At 44.1% G+C, this 16213-nt stretch overlaps 1 protein-coding gene and 1 long non-coding RNA gene across 7 annotated transcripts in view; one reads left to right on the top strand and one right to left on the bottom strand.

Moving 5' to 3' along the window:
- Positions 1-12743, top strand: part of SEPTIN9 (septin 9) — a 212887-nt gene extending 200144 nt beyond the window's left edge. For all 6 annotated transcript variants that reach the window (XM_028717049.2, XM_077924256.1, XM_028717050.2 and 3 more), the window contains 5 exons: positions 4024-4141; positions 5757-5852; positions 6233-6329; positions 8516-8567; positions 9457-12743. In XM_028717049.2, the coding sequence (XP_028572882.2) occupies positions 4024-4141; positions 5757-5852; positions 6233-6329; positions 8516-8567; positions 9457-9595 (502 nt within the window). In that variant the 3' untranslated portion in view covers positions 9596-12743. The remainder of the gene's footprint in view (positions 1-4023; positions 4142-5756; positions 5853-6232; positions 6330-8515; positions 8568-9456) is intronic.
- LOC114590678 (uncharacterized) lies at positions 766-4030 on the bottom strand. Its single transcript, XR_003705151.2, has 2 exons — positions 1378-4030; positions 766-1094 (listed from the first exon to the last, which is right to left on the bottom strand). It is a non-coding gene; the product is annotated as an uncharacterized LOC114590678 (long non-coding RNA).
- Positions 12744-16213: the final 3470 nt, after the last annotated feature.

Genomic DNA, 16213 nt, shown 5'->3' with positions numbered 1-16213 from the left:
GTCCCATCTCATTACAGCCCTAGTTTGACGGATTGCCTGCCCCTATCTCAAAACCGTCTACCAGCATTTGTGAAAGCTTCTCATTTTTAGCTTGTTCTAAAGTAGAACTTTTGTGCAAATCATCTGATGACTTCCCTGTCCTCTTGTAGCTGAGCTGTGCATCTGTGTTTCATATATATCAGGACAGGCCATTCTGAACGAGCAAGACTTGAGACCAGTCTGATGTTCCCCAGGACAGTAAAACTCATTTTTAAAGGGCTGAGTTATTTTATACTGGAGTGGAGGGAAGGAGTGGCCAAGGTAGTAACATTGCAAACACTCCCCACCTTATAAATTCACCATCAGGCTCTGTTTTGACATCTGGAAAATCCAAGCGGTTGTGAATCAGGACACCTTCTTAACTCTGCAGCTCTACTGATGCTTGCTCCAGTACTCTGTATTTCTTTCTTTCTTTCTCTCTCTCTCTCTCTCTCTCTCTCTCTCTCTCTCTCTCTCTCTCCCTCCCTCCCTCCCTCCCTCCCTCCCTCCCTCCCTCTTCTCTTGCTTTGCACAGCTCACAAAGCCAAACTCTAGTTTACTGGGACTATGCAAATGCACAAGCTCCTGGAGGGGAGTTTGCAGCTGTTTTGCTCCTCTCTGGGCACATAGTTAAGCCATGCTTTGGCTTAGTGTGCCATTTATACTGGGGCTCATTGTTAACTACGAGCTTCAACAAAGAACAAATCTTGGGTAGGGGAAATATGGAAAACTTGCCCACAAGCCAGATCAGGTTTTTATTTATTTATTTAACAAAATTTATATACTGCTTGATGGTTAGAGAACCTAACCATCTGCTGACTTAAGTGTGTCATCCAAACTAGGCCACCATGTGTTTGTGTTACAAGCTTCACTTCAGACTGTAGAGGCTGAGTTGACTCTGTGATTTCCTGATGTGGATGCTGATTTGAGAACCAGTACCATGATGTACAGGAACTTCTTGTCATCCTCTGTGCTCATAACTTCACTATGTGGTAAAGGGCTTGATTCTATGTCTGGAGGACAGCTTGTGTTGTGCCTTTTGGTGGATGGTGCGACATGTTTTCAGACACTGCCTGCTTCAGAGCAAAGGGATAAATGAAAACCAAAGCTGTGAGTCAGAGCTGAGTATCTAGTCTGGTGTGACACTGACTGTGAATCCATCTGCACAAATTGTATCATCACTAAAAACCATTAAAAGCATTATAGCATTATAAATATATAAAAAACATTGTATTCAGCATCTTGACTAAAAGATGCTGAATAAAAGTGCAAAATTTAAGTGGTTTTAGTAGGTCATAAAAGAGCAAGTGACCATCTTAACCAGAACATCCTGTGTCACTGTGGTGCACCTGCACATACCTTTTAAATACAGGACTTAAGTCATGCTGAATACAGTCACAATAGGGAGAATTCAATGTCATGATGTGTGGACTGTTCCTTCTGCACATGTGTGTCAGCTTGCTTGATGAAGTGATCCCCTGTACACTATTCTGTGGGTTTTCCTGACCTCCCAAGGCAATTTCGGGGGGCATGCAAAGAGAAAAGAGAGGGGAAAGCCCCCAGTGTGTTAAGTCAAAGCCCTTGCACAGGGCTTCTGCTTATGGGGTGTCTTGGGTGAATCCCACTCATAGTTAACAACTTAGCTGCTTCTGCACCATTTTTATGAGAGAGTGGCCTGTACAAGTGGCATCCCTCACCTTTTCTTCTGATGGCAGTACCACTTGCTTGGAAGATAATAGCTTTGGTAGACCCTGCCCAACCTTGCAGAACACTCTACTGTCCTACCTTCTGTGTTCGCACTCACACACCCCCTGAGTTTTCCTGCTACATAACATGCATAAATAAAAGGATGCATTGTGAGTCTTTTTCATCATGGTGATGAGGTTAAAAACAAATACTAGCAGTACTTATTTAGAAGATTTACAACCCACCTTTCACCCTCGGAATACTCAGGGTGCACTGTGACATTTAGCATAAAATACAATATCCTGTGATGAAACAACCAGCAGAATCCTTTCAGGTACCTAAGGCCCATTTTAAATGGCCCAAGGTCTCTAAATTGGGTCCATCTCCTCAGCAAGCAGCCTCCTCTCTGGTATCCCACACTTGCCCTCATGTGGCTTGGCTGACACTGGGACCTTCATACTCACCTACCCAACTCTACTGTGGAGCACTCTTTCCAGGCGCTCACAATTCTCTGGCTTCTCTGCTTGTCATCCGTGTGTGTGTGCATGTAGAAGATGTTCAGTACTGTCATCGTCTCCTTGAGCTCTTCATTCTAACAGGCTCTGTTCTTCTGCTAGCGGCTTTTTCCTCCCTTGGCAAAGTGTGCCAGGCCACGTGCAGAAGCCTTGCAGGCCAAAAAGATAAAAATAAAAATCCAATCAAAACTCTCAAGTTCCTCTTTTTTTTTTCCTGGAGGAGGGCGGTTGAATGGATCTGCCCCCCCCCCCCAGCCAGGAGGCAAACTGGTAGGACTAGTAGAGGAAACAGCTTATAGCCCCTGCAGCCAGGATTTGCCCCTTTGCCCAGCTAGACCAGTGTTGATGCAAACTCAGGTTTAATTCGGTCCTGACTACCTTGCTGAGTGCAGAGTAGAGTAATAGTGCTGTGGCGCCATGAAGCTGCTTAACTTGCTTTCAGGATTAATGCAAAAAACAAAGCACACTTTCTTTCTTGTGGGTCATTGGTATGAAATGGCTACTCCCTGTAAACAGGCAGACCCAGCCAAGATATTTTGGAAAGCTGGTGGTGTGTGTGTGTGTGCGTGCACTTTTGGTCTGCTAAGCATTTGGCATTGTGTTCGTTGGCAAAAACAATCCCTAATTAGGAAGGCTTCTTTGAGCTGAAATTCTTGGGCCTTCTGTTTTTTGCTGATTCCTGCACAGTGAGGGTGCTTCACACATGTTGATTTTTCCTATTTGGATTGCCACTCCCATAGACCACCCCGCACCCCCAAAAGCTCTTATGCAGTGTATCGTCAATCATAAGTGACAGATGTGCCTGTGGTGCAGGTGCACATAAGACAAAGAAAACAACATATTTGTCCCATGTAGCAATGATTAAAGCTAACAATCCACTTCCATATTTTTCTGCAAATGAATGTGGCATGTAGCAAATTCCTAACCCATAAGGCTCAGAGTTTGTTTGTCCATCGCATTTATTCTTGCCACTTGGAGTGGCATACAAAGGGGTTAATCCTGTTTTTCCCTCTTAGTAACCCTGTAGAGTAGGGTGGGCTGAGAGAATGACTTGAACCTGTGACTCCACAGGCCAAGAAGCAACCATCGTGCATACCCTAGCAGGATTTATAGCTAAATATAAGGTGGAGAGAAATGTAATCTGTCTTTAGGGCCAAATTAGCGAAAACACACTTCTTTTTAAAAAAGTAAACAGCTGGTGTGAGGGGTCCAATTGGGACTGGGGGGGCAGGGGCTTTAACCCTTTGTCCTCAGTGTAGTCCTGGTCTGGGACAACTAGTCCATCTAGCAACAATGTCTATGTCTAAAATGCTTAAATGTGTTCAGGTGTAGTTTGCTCTCACTTGCTCTTTGTCTGTTGCAATCATCATATATCTGTTGGTGGCAATTGCCACAAATGCTTCCAGGAAAACCACCCTGCAATGTACTCCTCACAGACAGGCACTGTCTGGCTCACCTGGTCATGAAGGCCTGCTTCATAACCAGCAGCCTAAGTGATCAACTTACAGTGACCAAATAGTGTTTCCAGTCCCCATTTGGTTACCTATTGAGAACGTAGTCATGTTAGAGGCAAGAGGATACCTGGCTGGTGGGGCAGAAGGACCAGAGCCTTCACCCACCTCTACTTCACACCCTAGATCAGCTGTTGGCCTCCTGAGTATTGCACAGAGTGAGTTGCTTCCTTGTGGCATTTCAGTGCTTCTAGAAAGGCCTACCGTCAGTTGGGAAGGGAAGTGGAATGTCTTATGTCTCAGCATCCTTGGTCTCCTTTTCGTTTTAAGAAGTCCTTTTATTTTGCTTTTAGCCTCCGGCCGCTGGACATTGAATTCATGAGGCGCCTGAGCAAAGTGGTCAACATTGTCCCTGTCATCGCCAAAGCAGACACATTAACGCTAGAGGAGAGGGACTACTTCAAGCAAAGGGTAAGAGGGATGCTGCCTTCTTCTCTGACCTTTCTGAGGATCTCGTGTCCTCTCCTGCTGCTTCCCCTGTGCAGGTCTCTGGATCCCAGTCGCTGGCTAGGAGCCCAGCACATTCCTCGGGCCGCAGCTCAGAGCAATCTTGCATGGTGAGACGAAAAGGTCTTCATTGATCTCCAAGCCATTGCATGTATTTCTCTTGGCTTGGTCTCTCTCTCTCTGTGGAGAAGGAATAAATTCAATTTCCCATTCTGATTCTTTTTCCTTCTGCAAATCTTTCTCCTGGATTTTAAAGACAGTCCAGGCCTGCTGTCCAAATGGCTACAGAAGTGTACCATCAACCCCCTGCTTTTTCCACCTAACTCTGCAACATATGCCCAGCCATGTGACTAATAACTTAAGAGGTGTATATGCTGCTCTCATCCTGCTCTGGCTACCTATCCTTCTATCTTCCACTGCTACCTTTTGACCCAGTAACTGGAAATTAACCCTGAATTTCTCCTTGTACAGTCGTACCTTGGATCTCAAACACCTTGGCTCCCAAACAAATCAGTTCCCGAACGATCGAAACCCGGAAGTGAGTGTTCCAGTTTTCGAACGATATTTGGAAGTCGAACGTCTGGCGCCGCTTCTGATTGGCTGCAGGAGCTTCCTGCAGCCAATCAGAAGCCATGCTTTGGTTTCCAAATGTTTTGGAAGCCAAATGGACCTCTGGAACGGATTCTGTTCGACTTCCAAGGTACGACTATAGTAGGAAATTGAGGGCATGGGGCAATTTCCAACCATTGTTGCCCTTGGAGTAAAACATCTGTTTGTGAAGCTGCATTAAGCAGCATGGATCAAGGAGATGTACCAAAAATGTCACCCTCAAACTTTAATGCTCCTTAGAACTGCACTGCACTTAGTATTTAATATTGTATCTCCGCCTTCTCCAACCGGGTGTCATTTAACCAAGAGCTGTACTCTGCAGGGTATATGCAAGATCCTGGACTCTGCTTTTCATACAGAACAGGGACTGGGGAGCTTGTGGCTCTGCAGATGCTGTTGGACTCCAAACTCCCACTAGTCCATGTCAACATGGCCAGTGGGGGTTGGAGTTGGAAGAGCCCAGGTTGGGGAAAGCCAATTTATCTAGTCAACTATCTAGTTGTTGTTTATTTACGATAAGGAAGGAACCCTTCCTTGGAACCCAAGGCGCGCTGTCCATCAGTTTCCCAAGTCTTTTCCCAGATGCTGTTCAGAACTCAGGCACCCTTACCATTGGTAAGGTTTCTACATCATGGGCCTCAGACCATGGCATCAGCTGGCTTGATGAAGAACATGGCCACATACTGCAATTCCCATCTGCTCCAGTTTGAGGACTCCACTGTTGGAGCAGTGTGCCTCTGAATACCAGATGCTGTAAAGTGGGCTCAGGTCCACATTCCTGGCTTCCTATGGGCATCTGGGCATCCACTGTGAGATTGGGGTGCTAGACTAGGTGGGCCAATGGCCTGATCCAGCAAAGGTGTATTTACATTCTTATGATAGCTTTTTCAATAAAGGTATTTTATTAGCATTTCTGACTAACCACAGGCTTCTTCTATTCCCTGCATTATTGCTGTTGTTTTTCCCATAGATCACAGCAGATCTCCTTGCCAATGGCATTGATGTCTACCCACAGAAACAGTTTGATGAGGACTCTGAAGACCGACTAATAAATGAGAAATTTAGAGTAAGTGAGCGGTCCTTTCTTGACACTTGTTTAGCATGTGCTCAAAGGCTTACAGAGCCTAAAGCATCCTTCTCAATGGTCATTGTCAAGGAGAAGAATACTTAAGTGAAAAGTCAGTTTTGCCTGTGAAATTCTCAAAGTCACTCATCCCTCATGAGCCAATGTCCAGGCGAGGCTTGCCTAGTTTGGCTGGGTGACCCTCTTAACCTGTTTCACTGGCTCAGAAGAGCTAAAGTGGATGTTGGAACTCTCCGAAATAAAGGAGTATGTGGTGGTGGTGGTGATAGTGGTGGTGGGGTAACAGAACACATTTCCGACTTAATGAAGAAGGGTTAGATTTCATGAGCCCCAATTTCTGACTCTTAGCAATTTAACTGTAGGAAATGATTCCGTTTGCTGTGGTGGGCAGTGACCAGGAATACCAGATAAATGGAAGGCGAATTCTGGGAAGGAAAACGAAGTGGGGCACAATTGAAGGTAAGAGCTCTCTCGCCTGTCTCTTGCTTCCTAGTCATCTTTAAACCATTAAGACTGCCAAAGAAACATCTGAGAGGCCCATCCAGTCTCCTGGCTGCCACCGTGCTCCCCCCACTGGTAGGGCTGTGCAGAGCCCTGCTGATTTGCCCCAGGGACAATCTGTGACAGTCCTATCCACCTTGGAGGCCCTTGGGGACACCTACCTTTCCCAGGAGCCATTCCCTAAGAAATTTGAGGGAGCAGGACTCAGGGTTTGTTTGTTTTTAAAATAAAGAAGTTAAAATAGGATTTAAAAGTATGGTCAAGATGAGGACTGCATGGGATCAGATGCTCTTGCTTGCCAGCTGGCAAGCTGAAACATCTGATCCTGCACAATGCTGCTCCTTTGTGAGCAGTTTCCCTGCACATGAGGGAAACAAACTGCTTGTGGAGGAGCAAGAGTCAGCACTGGTTCCTCCCACTGCTGGCAAGAGGGGCTATTTGATCCTGTGCAGTGTTGCTCCTTTGCAAGTGGCTTCTCTTCATGCAAGGGAAGTTGCTCTGCTCATGAAGAAGTAGCAACTGGCACCTCTCAGGGTTGGTGCAGAAAAGCTGCTTCCAAAGCAGTGGCCACACCCCCACAGGATTGATGCCTCCATTCAGCTGAGCAGAGGCATTGACCCTGCAAGGTCTCAGCCTTTTCCTACAGTTTTCCTGCCTCTCCTTCCTCCTCCTTCCCCAACCCCTGATAGCCAAGGGCCATCAAACCTGCCTCACAGCAATCTGTGGTTTGGGTGTTGGCCAAATCTGGTGCACAGCTCTACTGCCTCGCGACTGTGGCCTCCCCTGTAACTAAGACTAAGTGCATGCAAATTAAATAAGCACACTGCCTCCCTATTTTATCCCTGCTTCTGCTTCTCTCTCTTTTTCCTTTGTGGTGCCCCTGTGTTGAATTTTAGGCTGTAAACTTCTTGGACCAACCCTATGTACTGATGATGCCGTATAAATACGAAGGATTTAATTCAGGCTAAATATAGGATCTTAATACAACTGAAATCTGGGAGAGTATATTTGGCAGGCAGGAGATATTTGTTTATTATGGAAGCCACTTTGAGAGAGCTGTACTCTTAAATATTTGAAATGAAATGAAAGTCATGGACCTTAGGCCAGGCTGCTGAGAAAAGCCCCTTTAACTGGTAGATTTGGGTGGGGAATTAGTAAACTGCGCAAGCGCATTGTATGATGAAAAACCACAAATCCAGAGCCTTGTGAGCCTGCTTTGCCCCAGACCCTGTAGATTATTAAACAAGGGCAGAGTCAGTTACAGATACTCAGGTACCTTTTGGAATATGCAAGAGTATCTCATATACTTCGGTTACTACAGCTACTCTTGACTACTCCACAAGCTTTTCATGGGGTGTCTGAATGGCGCTCATAGATCGCCACAGTTTGAGAAACTTGTGATTTCCTACTGGAAATGTTTGCAGTGTCTTCCCTCAAAATTGCCTCTACCATGTCAACTGCAACATCAAATGATTCCCCTCCCCCGTTTTACTCTTTTTGTACATCTAGCAGCACAAGCTACACTTGTTGCCACCTTTTTATTTCTGTGGGTTTCTCTGATTTGTGATTCTTTGCTTCCTTAGTTAGAAGCATTTTTCTCAAAGCAGGGTTTCTCTGAGAAGAAAGGCAGTTCATTTTAAGCCTTCTGGTTCCCCCCTGTGGCCAATCCTTGGTAACTCATGAAATCAGTGAGGCCATCACAAGGCAGGGTCTTCTTGAACTCATGACACTTGCCTTGTTACCTATATGTGCATGTTTGAGAGTGGGGATACTCTACACACACTCTGTAAAGAGAGAGTCCCAAGGCAACGCTGTTTGGACACTGAAGAACTCATCCTGTTCCTCTAAAAGGAACCGGTTGTCTTCCAGATATTGTTGGACACCCAACTCCCATAACCCCTGACCTTTGGCCATGGTGGTATGGGCTAATGTGAGCTAGGAGCCCAACAACTTCTAGAGGGCACCAGGCTTTGAACAGCTAGCCCTGTTCTAACCTATGCTAGATCTTCAATGGCCACTATTGAGAATTTAAACTATGCTCCAGACAGTTGCAAGTTCTTTGGGTATTGATGTGGTTTGTGAATCTGGAATCGAGTGTGTATTGATTCTGTGCTCATATGGAGTATTGTATCCTTCTTTTACAGTTGAGAATACAACGCATTGTGAGTTTGCATACTTGCGGGATCTCTTGATCAGGTTGGTAACAGTTTCAAGGGAGGAAGAGTTGGGGGGTGTTAATTCAAGACTACTCTTAAATCGCAGAAACAAAATTAAGGAGAGTATGTACAACTTTGTTCTGTGTATATATACACAAGTATTTCCACACATGCACATGTGTGTAATATCTATTTGTCTGAAGTAGCATCACAGCCAATGCATCCTGGATGCTACCACCCCACAGCTGGTACTGCTGCTAGTAACTCATTTATTTATTTGTAAATAAAAGTATTTTTGCACCACCATATCATAAAATATCAGGGCAGTTTATACAACGTTTAAACATAAAACTCCAATAAAAACAATATAGGTAACCATTAAAGTGACTGGCTAATAAAAAAAAACCCCACCTAAACAGCTGTAAAAGCTTGTCAGCATAAAAAGGTCATCAATGGATGCCTGAAAAAAGCGAGTCTACCTGCCAAATCTCTGTTGGAAAAGTGTTCCAGCAATACCATGTGCCCAACTCCTGGTTGAGGCCGGTTGTCCCTCTGTAACCTAGGAGGCAACTAGCAGTGATGATCTCAGTGACCAGTTGGGATATGAGGGCTCAGGCGGTTATTAAGGTATCCTGGTCTACTATACTTACTTCCTATGGCAGCACTCAGCTGCCCTGTCATGGGAATCTGACAAAGAGAGACCGTCTGGGTCAATCTACCCCAGTGCTGTCCATTCTAACTAGCAGCAGAGTTTCAGGCAGGGGTCTGCCAACGTTACTGAAGATGTCAAGAGCAGCATCTCAGATTTTGCATCTGCAAGGCACTGCTTTTACAGCCCTTCTCCATTACATTCCTGTGTCAAGCTGTTGTTGATTTTATTTCCAACATCAGAAAGATCTCTTTTTAATCCTCTCTCCTCCTTCCCGTAGGACACACATGCAAAACATCAAGGACATTACCAGCAGCATCCATTTTGAAGCCTACAGAGTCAAACGCTTGAATGAAGGCCAGAATATGCTCTCCAATGGCGTAGCTGACAAAGAGGAGTTGGTGGCCAATGAAATGTAACACTCCATGCCTAAGCAAGGACCCAGCCTGCTCTCTTCCTCTCCCCCTCCCGCCCCACACTTTTCTTTTCGTTGAAAAAAACAAAACCCAAGAAAAACCCCATATAAACTCTATGCCACTGTTGTTTTCCCCTCTCCGCCAACAGTACCCAAGCTGCTGACATTAACTGACCAAATAACAGTACTTTTCTGTAATAAATGTAGTGTCTTTCTCTTTTCTAGTGTCTGTGATGTGAAACATCTATTCTGTTCTTCTGTGTAGGCTGTAGTTACTGATCCCTAGGGAGGGGATGAGGTTGAGAGGGAACCTCAATAGGATATGCATTGGTTTGATGTTTTACTTTAGTTGTGGCCTCCTTGCCATAGGTCCTTTACTGTGATAGGTGAGCGTCCCTTTCTTGAAACTCTGGGGGAGCTCCTACTAAGGCTGAGATGGATGTTGTTAGAAAGCACAGACTGACCCCCCCTCCCCTGTCCCCTTTGGTCAATTGGGAGGTGAACTGTAAGTTTCATAGACAGCTGCCCTAGTGTTGAATTCTGGTGAAGTTGAATGTGATACCTTGTGTTGTGCCATGAGTTGAAGCTATTAAGTATGGGGCACAGGGCTGCGTGAAAGAGAGAAGAAGGTGCCGCACATTCCATATCCTATCCATGCAGTTTCACCTCCAGTTAAAGCAACAAAAGTTGCAATCCTGACCAGGTGATCTGGATGAGGAAGCTTTCATTAGCAACTTGGTTGATACAGGCCTGGTGGGGCACTGATGGATGCTAGGTCAGACATGCCACCAAAGCATCTCCCCACCCTTATGAAAGTGAGAGAGAAAAGAGAGGTGCTCCTGTCTGCCTTCTTTGTTTCAGTGGTTCAAGTCTATGGTAATCTTCCTCTTGAGCCACTTGATTTCCTAGTGCCAAAGGTTTATTGTTCTGTAAACCAGAGTGAGAAGGGGGAAAAGCATTGTATGTTTGTTTTTAGTGTGTGTGTGTACGTGTGTTTGTGTTCCTCTCTTTTGTATCTTATCTCCACCCATTTCAAGTGAAGATTTTCATGACCTAGATAAGTTTTTTAACGTGAGGGTAGAGTGAATGGAGTATTATCAGAAGGCACAATTCCACCCAGCACTATGCACATCTTACTCCCTGCATGTCTGATCTATATCCCCTTTCCTTTAAAAAAAAAGCCAGCAATAATAGGGAGCCAGCTTGCTCACTGGAGAAAAGGAGGTGGTCTACTATGGGATCAAATGTAAGTCACCTTGATTCTTAGGACATTCCTCTCCTCCCCAATCCCCCTGTCCCTTTAATCTCAGCTGAAAAGAGTTCAATCTTTCAAGCTCTTGTTTTAACCTGTTTCTTATTTAAAATGTTAGAGAGGCTATGGGGTGTGTGTGTTCCTGGCTGTTTCTCATTGTGCAGCTTTATGTGTGTATAACTTTTCTAACTATCTGTGGCTAAAATTCCTTAGGTCTGCACATATAGATGGGCCATGCATGCAAAAAGGGATAGGGAACCTGTAATCTTGCAGATGCTGTTGCTCAAACCCCAACTCCCATCATCCCTGAGCAATGGGCAAGCAACAACATCTGCAGAGCCACAGGTTCTCCACCCCCTGCTCTGTATTAAATGCTGAGCCCCGGGATCTTGCATGCATTCTGCAGTAATGCATGGCCCTTGGTTAAGCACACAGCTTAATCTAAGATTGTCAATTTACACAATACAATTTTCCAGATGATCTCTGTGCTTGAGGGCGGTTGTGAAGTAGGGATCATGTGGAAGCTGTTTGCCCCATCAGCTGGCCCGAATACTTGAGGTCCTATGCCTACTTTCCATGCCACATTTTAATATCGAAGCAGAGTTGTGCCAGTTGCTCAAAGGGTTCTTTTTAACATTGATTTCATTCGAATACTTCAGTCAGTCTTAACTCCAGTAGTCAGGCAACTAAACTCTGACAAACCCAGAAGTTCATTTGTGCAACTTCCGGGTTTGTCAGAGGAAACATCTCTTTACAGAGAAAGGGGGAAAGAACTGCTTGCTAAACACTTACCCGATTTGGAGGGGCAGAGGCCATGTTCACAGTTATGGAAAAATAACCAAGAGAACCAGCAGTCACAGCTTTCTCTTCCTCAGACAGCAAATCATAAGTAGCCAGCTCTATAGAACCACCTCCTCTTGTGCCATGTGCAGAAGACTCTCAATCACAGCTCCTTTTCCAAAGTGGAAAGCTCTGAGCCATGCTGCCCTCTTGTGGAGCTGCAAAGAACAGAAGGGGCATGCTGATTCCTGGCTTTCAGAAAAGGCAAATGATAAGTTTTCATCTTGCTCTCACTGGCACTGATGTAGCCCACTCTCAGCATGCCTAAGGGGAATGCTTCACACTTTAACACACAACACACAGGGATCTCAGCCAGTGGCCACTTTCGTCTTGCATGTCCTTAGGATGCAAGCCTACAAACTGACTCTAACCAAGACTTCCCAAGAGCTTACTTGCTGCTTCCACAGTGTTCCCTGACAAGTGCTTTCCTTTATGACTCAAAAACTGTGTCAGGCATTTAGTTCACTTGTTTTGCCACTCATGGCCCTCAATGGATGCATCTGCACATATTCTTTGCCCAGAGGCACTCATACGTTGTTGTTGTTTTTGTGTTGCAAGTTAAATCTAAGCCTGCCATGTTAACTTTTTGTGTTGTGCCTCCCAAACGTAAAAATGAATAAACGGAGGACTCTTTACTGAGCTGTGTTAAGCTGAGGAAAATTATTTTTTTTACTTGCTGACTTGCTATATTTTAGCAAAATAAAAATTGTATTAACTAAAAATATATATATTTCAAGTGTTTAAGACTATGAAAAGGGTAATAGAGAATGTCTCTTGGTTTTTTAGATGCACTTCAGCAACATAAAAATTAAAATGCATTGTATCTCGTTTGCCAATATCTCAGCCAGCGAAAGCAAGACAAAAATGGCTTTCTCCTTTTATATTGTACTTCGGGGCGGGGGGAGGTTTTACTGAATGAAACCAAAAAAATAAATCATCCAAATCTATAAGAAAATGGCCTTTTTGAGGATTGTATGCATTATGACAAATTTAGTTCTGTTTTGTATAAATAATAGTGTTTAATATGTATTTCCCAAAAATAAATGTTTCAAATGGAAAATGTCAGAAGGATTATTGTTGTCTTCAGGGCCAAAAGGTATATTTTGTGTAAGCTTTACCTGTGAACTACGCTTTTGCCCAACTGCTCTCCCAGCTTCTAAAGGTTCTTTTGCAAATGGACCAAACGTTGCAACAAATATGGGGTGGTGAGAAAGATAGTAACTTATTTTGCAGAGATGCTTGATTGTCTCTCCCCCTGCCCCCATCTTCAGTGCAGAAGCAGTACGGCAGATTGCCGTTCCTGAACTGATATTTTCAGGAACGGAATCTGACGGAATTGAGGCAAATAGTGGTGATGCAAGTTAAAAAGTAACCAATCACTGTACCACTTGATTGTAAAGCAACAACACCCCAAAACCTTTAGGTGGTTTACAACATATGCAGATGAGGTCTTACCAACTGATCCTGGGAAAGGGATCTTGGGGTGGTAGTGGTGGTGAATGGCTCCATTAAAGGGTTGACCCAGTGCATGGCAGCTGTGGAAAAAAATATGAATGCCATATTAAGGATTATTACAAAAAGGATCAAAAATATAACTCCATTATTGTAATGACTTATCAGTTACTAACAGCACATATATTGGTCAAGAAGAAAACACAGCACATAAAACACAATAAAATATGTTAAGCATACTATTGAATGTAAAATATAAAAAACAATGAGAAATATAAAATAATTGACATTGTAAAAAACAAGGCATGGTGTTAATAATTTTAAAATTAAGACAAACTTGGCATACCGTGTGCATTTCTAGTCACCTTGCCTCAAAAACGATACCATAGAATTGGAAAAGTTGCAGAAAAAAGGCAACCTAAATTATCAAGATGCTGAAGAAACTTCCATATGTGGAAAGGTTTCAGCAGTTGGGGCTTTTCAGGTTAGAAAAATGGTGAGAGGAGGGACATGATAGAGGTGTATTACGGTAAATGAAACAAGGTATGGAATAAGTGGACAGAGAGGTTTTTCTCCCTTTCTCATATTTTTAGAGCCTGTGTTCAGTTGGCTCTACCACCTTCAGCCACAGCCCAAAAATAAATCTACCAAACTGGGCATCGCCAGCACAGTACAGTCATACCTTACTCCATATTTCTATGTAGTTTTGTCCTCCGGCCCGAGCCAGTAGCAACAGGAGGAGGTGGAGCAGAACTCCACAGGAAGAGTATGAAGAGAGGCCAATACATTCCTCGTCGCCATTCTGTAGGATCATCCTAGCAGCATGAGGCGAACAATTCGAGCATGGCCCCCAAACAGTTGTCAGGGATTACACTTAAAAACACTTCTTTGTTAATAAAAAAACAAGGGATCCTGTGGCACCTTTAACAACTCACCCATTTTTTGTGGTGTAAGATTTCCTGGGCCATAGCCCACTGTATCACTTTATCACTTTTAAAAACTGGGCTCTGACCCAAGAAAGCCTTTGCCACAATAAATCTGCTAGTCTTTAAGGGACCAATTCTGACTTGGTTGATTTTTCTGCAGCAAACTAATATGGCTTCTCCCATCACCACCCTGCTCCGTATCTTCTGGAACTATGGTATCAAATGTTACCAAAAAACAAATTTTATCTTTTCGATCTTATTGTCTTAACATTTATATTGTTTTCCATAGTGTGGGTTGCAGACCGTAACAACATCTCCATCCTTCAAGACTGTGCATGTTTGCTGAACCATTAGTGGGAGGAAGGCAAATGATATTATATGCCAAATATATAGATTTGACGCCACTGCAATCCGTTTTAGGCTGAGACCTAGAGAAAGGCCATAGCTCAGTGAGCAAGACCTAGCTCTGCTTTGCATGCAGAAGGCACCAGGTTCAATCCCCAGCATATCCAGGTAGAACTAGGACAGACTCCTGTACGAAACCATGGACAGCCACTGGCAGCCAGTGGAGACCAATGGTCCAATTCTGTATAGGGCAGCTTCCTATGAGTTGGGTGGTGGAATTATTGGAAAACTGAATGGTAGTGACTCCTTGTTGCTGTATCCAAAAGTCCCTTGTACTGTGCAGTGAGACTTCCCTTCTTGTAGCTCTAAAATTCTGTGTAACCTGGGATATTCAATGTGGGGCACAAATGGCACCAATGACACAGGTGTGTGTGCCTTTGTCTCTGCAATGCTTACCAATGTAGATCACACTAGGACACTATAGATCATTCCATTCATACCTTGCCTCTTCTCCCTTTTCTCCAATGAGCTCAAAGCAGCATATGTGACAGCTTCCAACACACACACACACTTTATCCACACAGCAACCCTGTGAGGTTGTTCTGTCTGACACATTTATAAACCAAAGGTTCAAAGCAGATAAAAAACTACATACAACCAAAAATGGAACAAATTTACATTGCTAACATTTAAAATAAGACTCCCTGGCCCAAGCCGCCCCTATCATTTGAAAGTCAACTGATTTTCTAAGTGTTACATGCGTTGCAAAATTAAAAAAAATTTAAATGTGCACACATGTGCTGGATGACAGGTTGGGATTGTAGCGCGCACAGAGATACAAGACACAACTGAAATTAGGGAGACGATCTAGGGGTTGGGTTGCATTTTTTCCCCTGGTGCATTTTTATATTTTACTCCCCCACCCATAGAACCCATTTCAAAAAAAGCAATTATCCCAGGTGGCTGCCATGATTATTTGGTCGGAATATTACTATATTTCAATAGAGCTTATTTGGAAGCGGGGGTACAGGCATTGTTTACTGTTTGCTGCCTTAACGGAGGAGAGTGAGAAGCTTCTGCAGTGCAGGGTGGGGGTCTTGTGGAATTCTTGACATCCCATTTGTCATCTATCGAAAGGAGAGGGGAGAGAGAAAACACAGAGATAAACTTGTCTGCAGGACTGACTCCAGCCAAGGGCTGTTGTCAATGAACATCCAGTTTGGGGTGGGGGAGGAAGAGGAATGGGACCTGTGACAGAGAGGGATCTCTGTTCAGGATGAGTGGCCCCATTGCACCACGCGACTCCTGTTTAAAAGAGGACCCGCCATAAATATTAAGAATAAAAGAGAACATAAATAATTAAAGCAGCTCAGAGTAAGTGGCTCCTGAAACGTCTGCCTGCTTTAAAAACTAATTACTTGGAGGGTAATCACCACCAGAAGCTGCATATATTTACCCACAATGCTTCCTGTCCTTCCTTCCTACATCCCCCCCTCAAATTCTTCTCTATCTCCTAATCATTATCTGAGACATTAATATTCAGAATTCTCTTTTCATCCACATCACACCATAAACTGTGCTGGACTCTTCCATCTCTCTGATTAATAACTTCATTGGAGCCTTATCCCAAAATGCTATAAATCCTCTCTAGAAATAACAACATAGGCGCCGGTGGCAGAAAGCACTGTAGCTTCCAAAGGGGCAGGGCTGTCAGTCCTAGAAGGAAAGAGTAGAGTTGCTATACAGAAGAGAAGAAGGTGCCTTGCTAAAGAAACGCTGAGCCCACTGCCCCTTTCAATGAATGCAC

This window comes from Podarcis muralis, chromosome 2, assembly GCF_964188315.1.
Source record: "Podarcis muralis chromosome 2, rPodMur119.hap1.1, whole genome shotgun sequence".
Taxonomy (NCBI): domain Eukaryota; kingdom Metazoa; phylum Chordata; class Lepidosauria; order Squamata; family Lacertidae; genus Podarcis; species Podarcis muralis.
The sequence above is the reverse complement of the archived record's forward strand: the minus strand, read 5'-3'. Positions and strand labels throughout refer to the sequence as shown.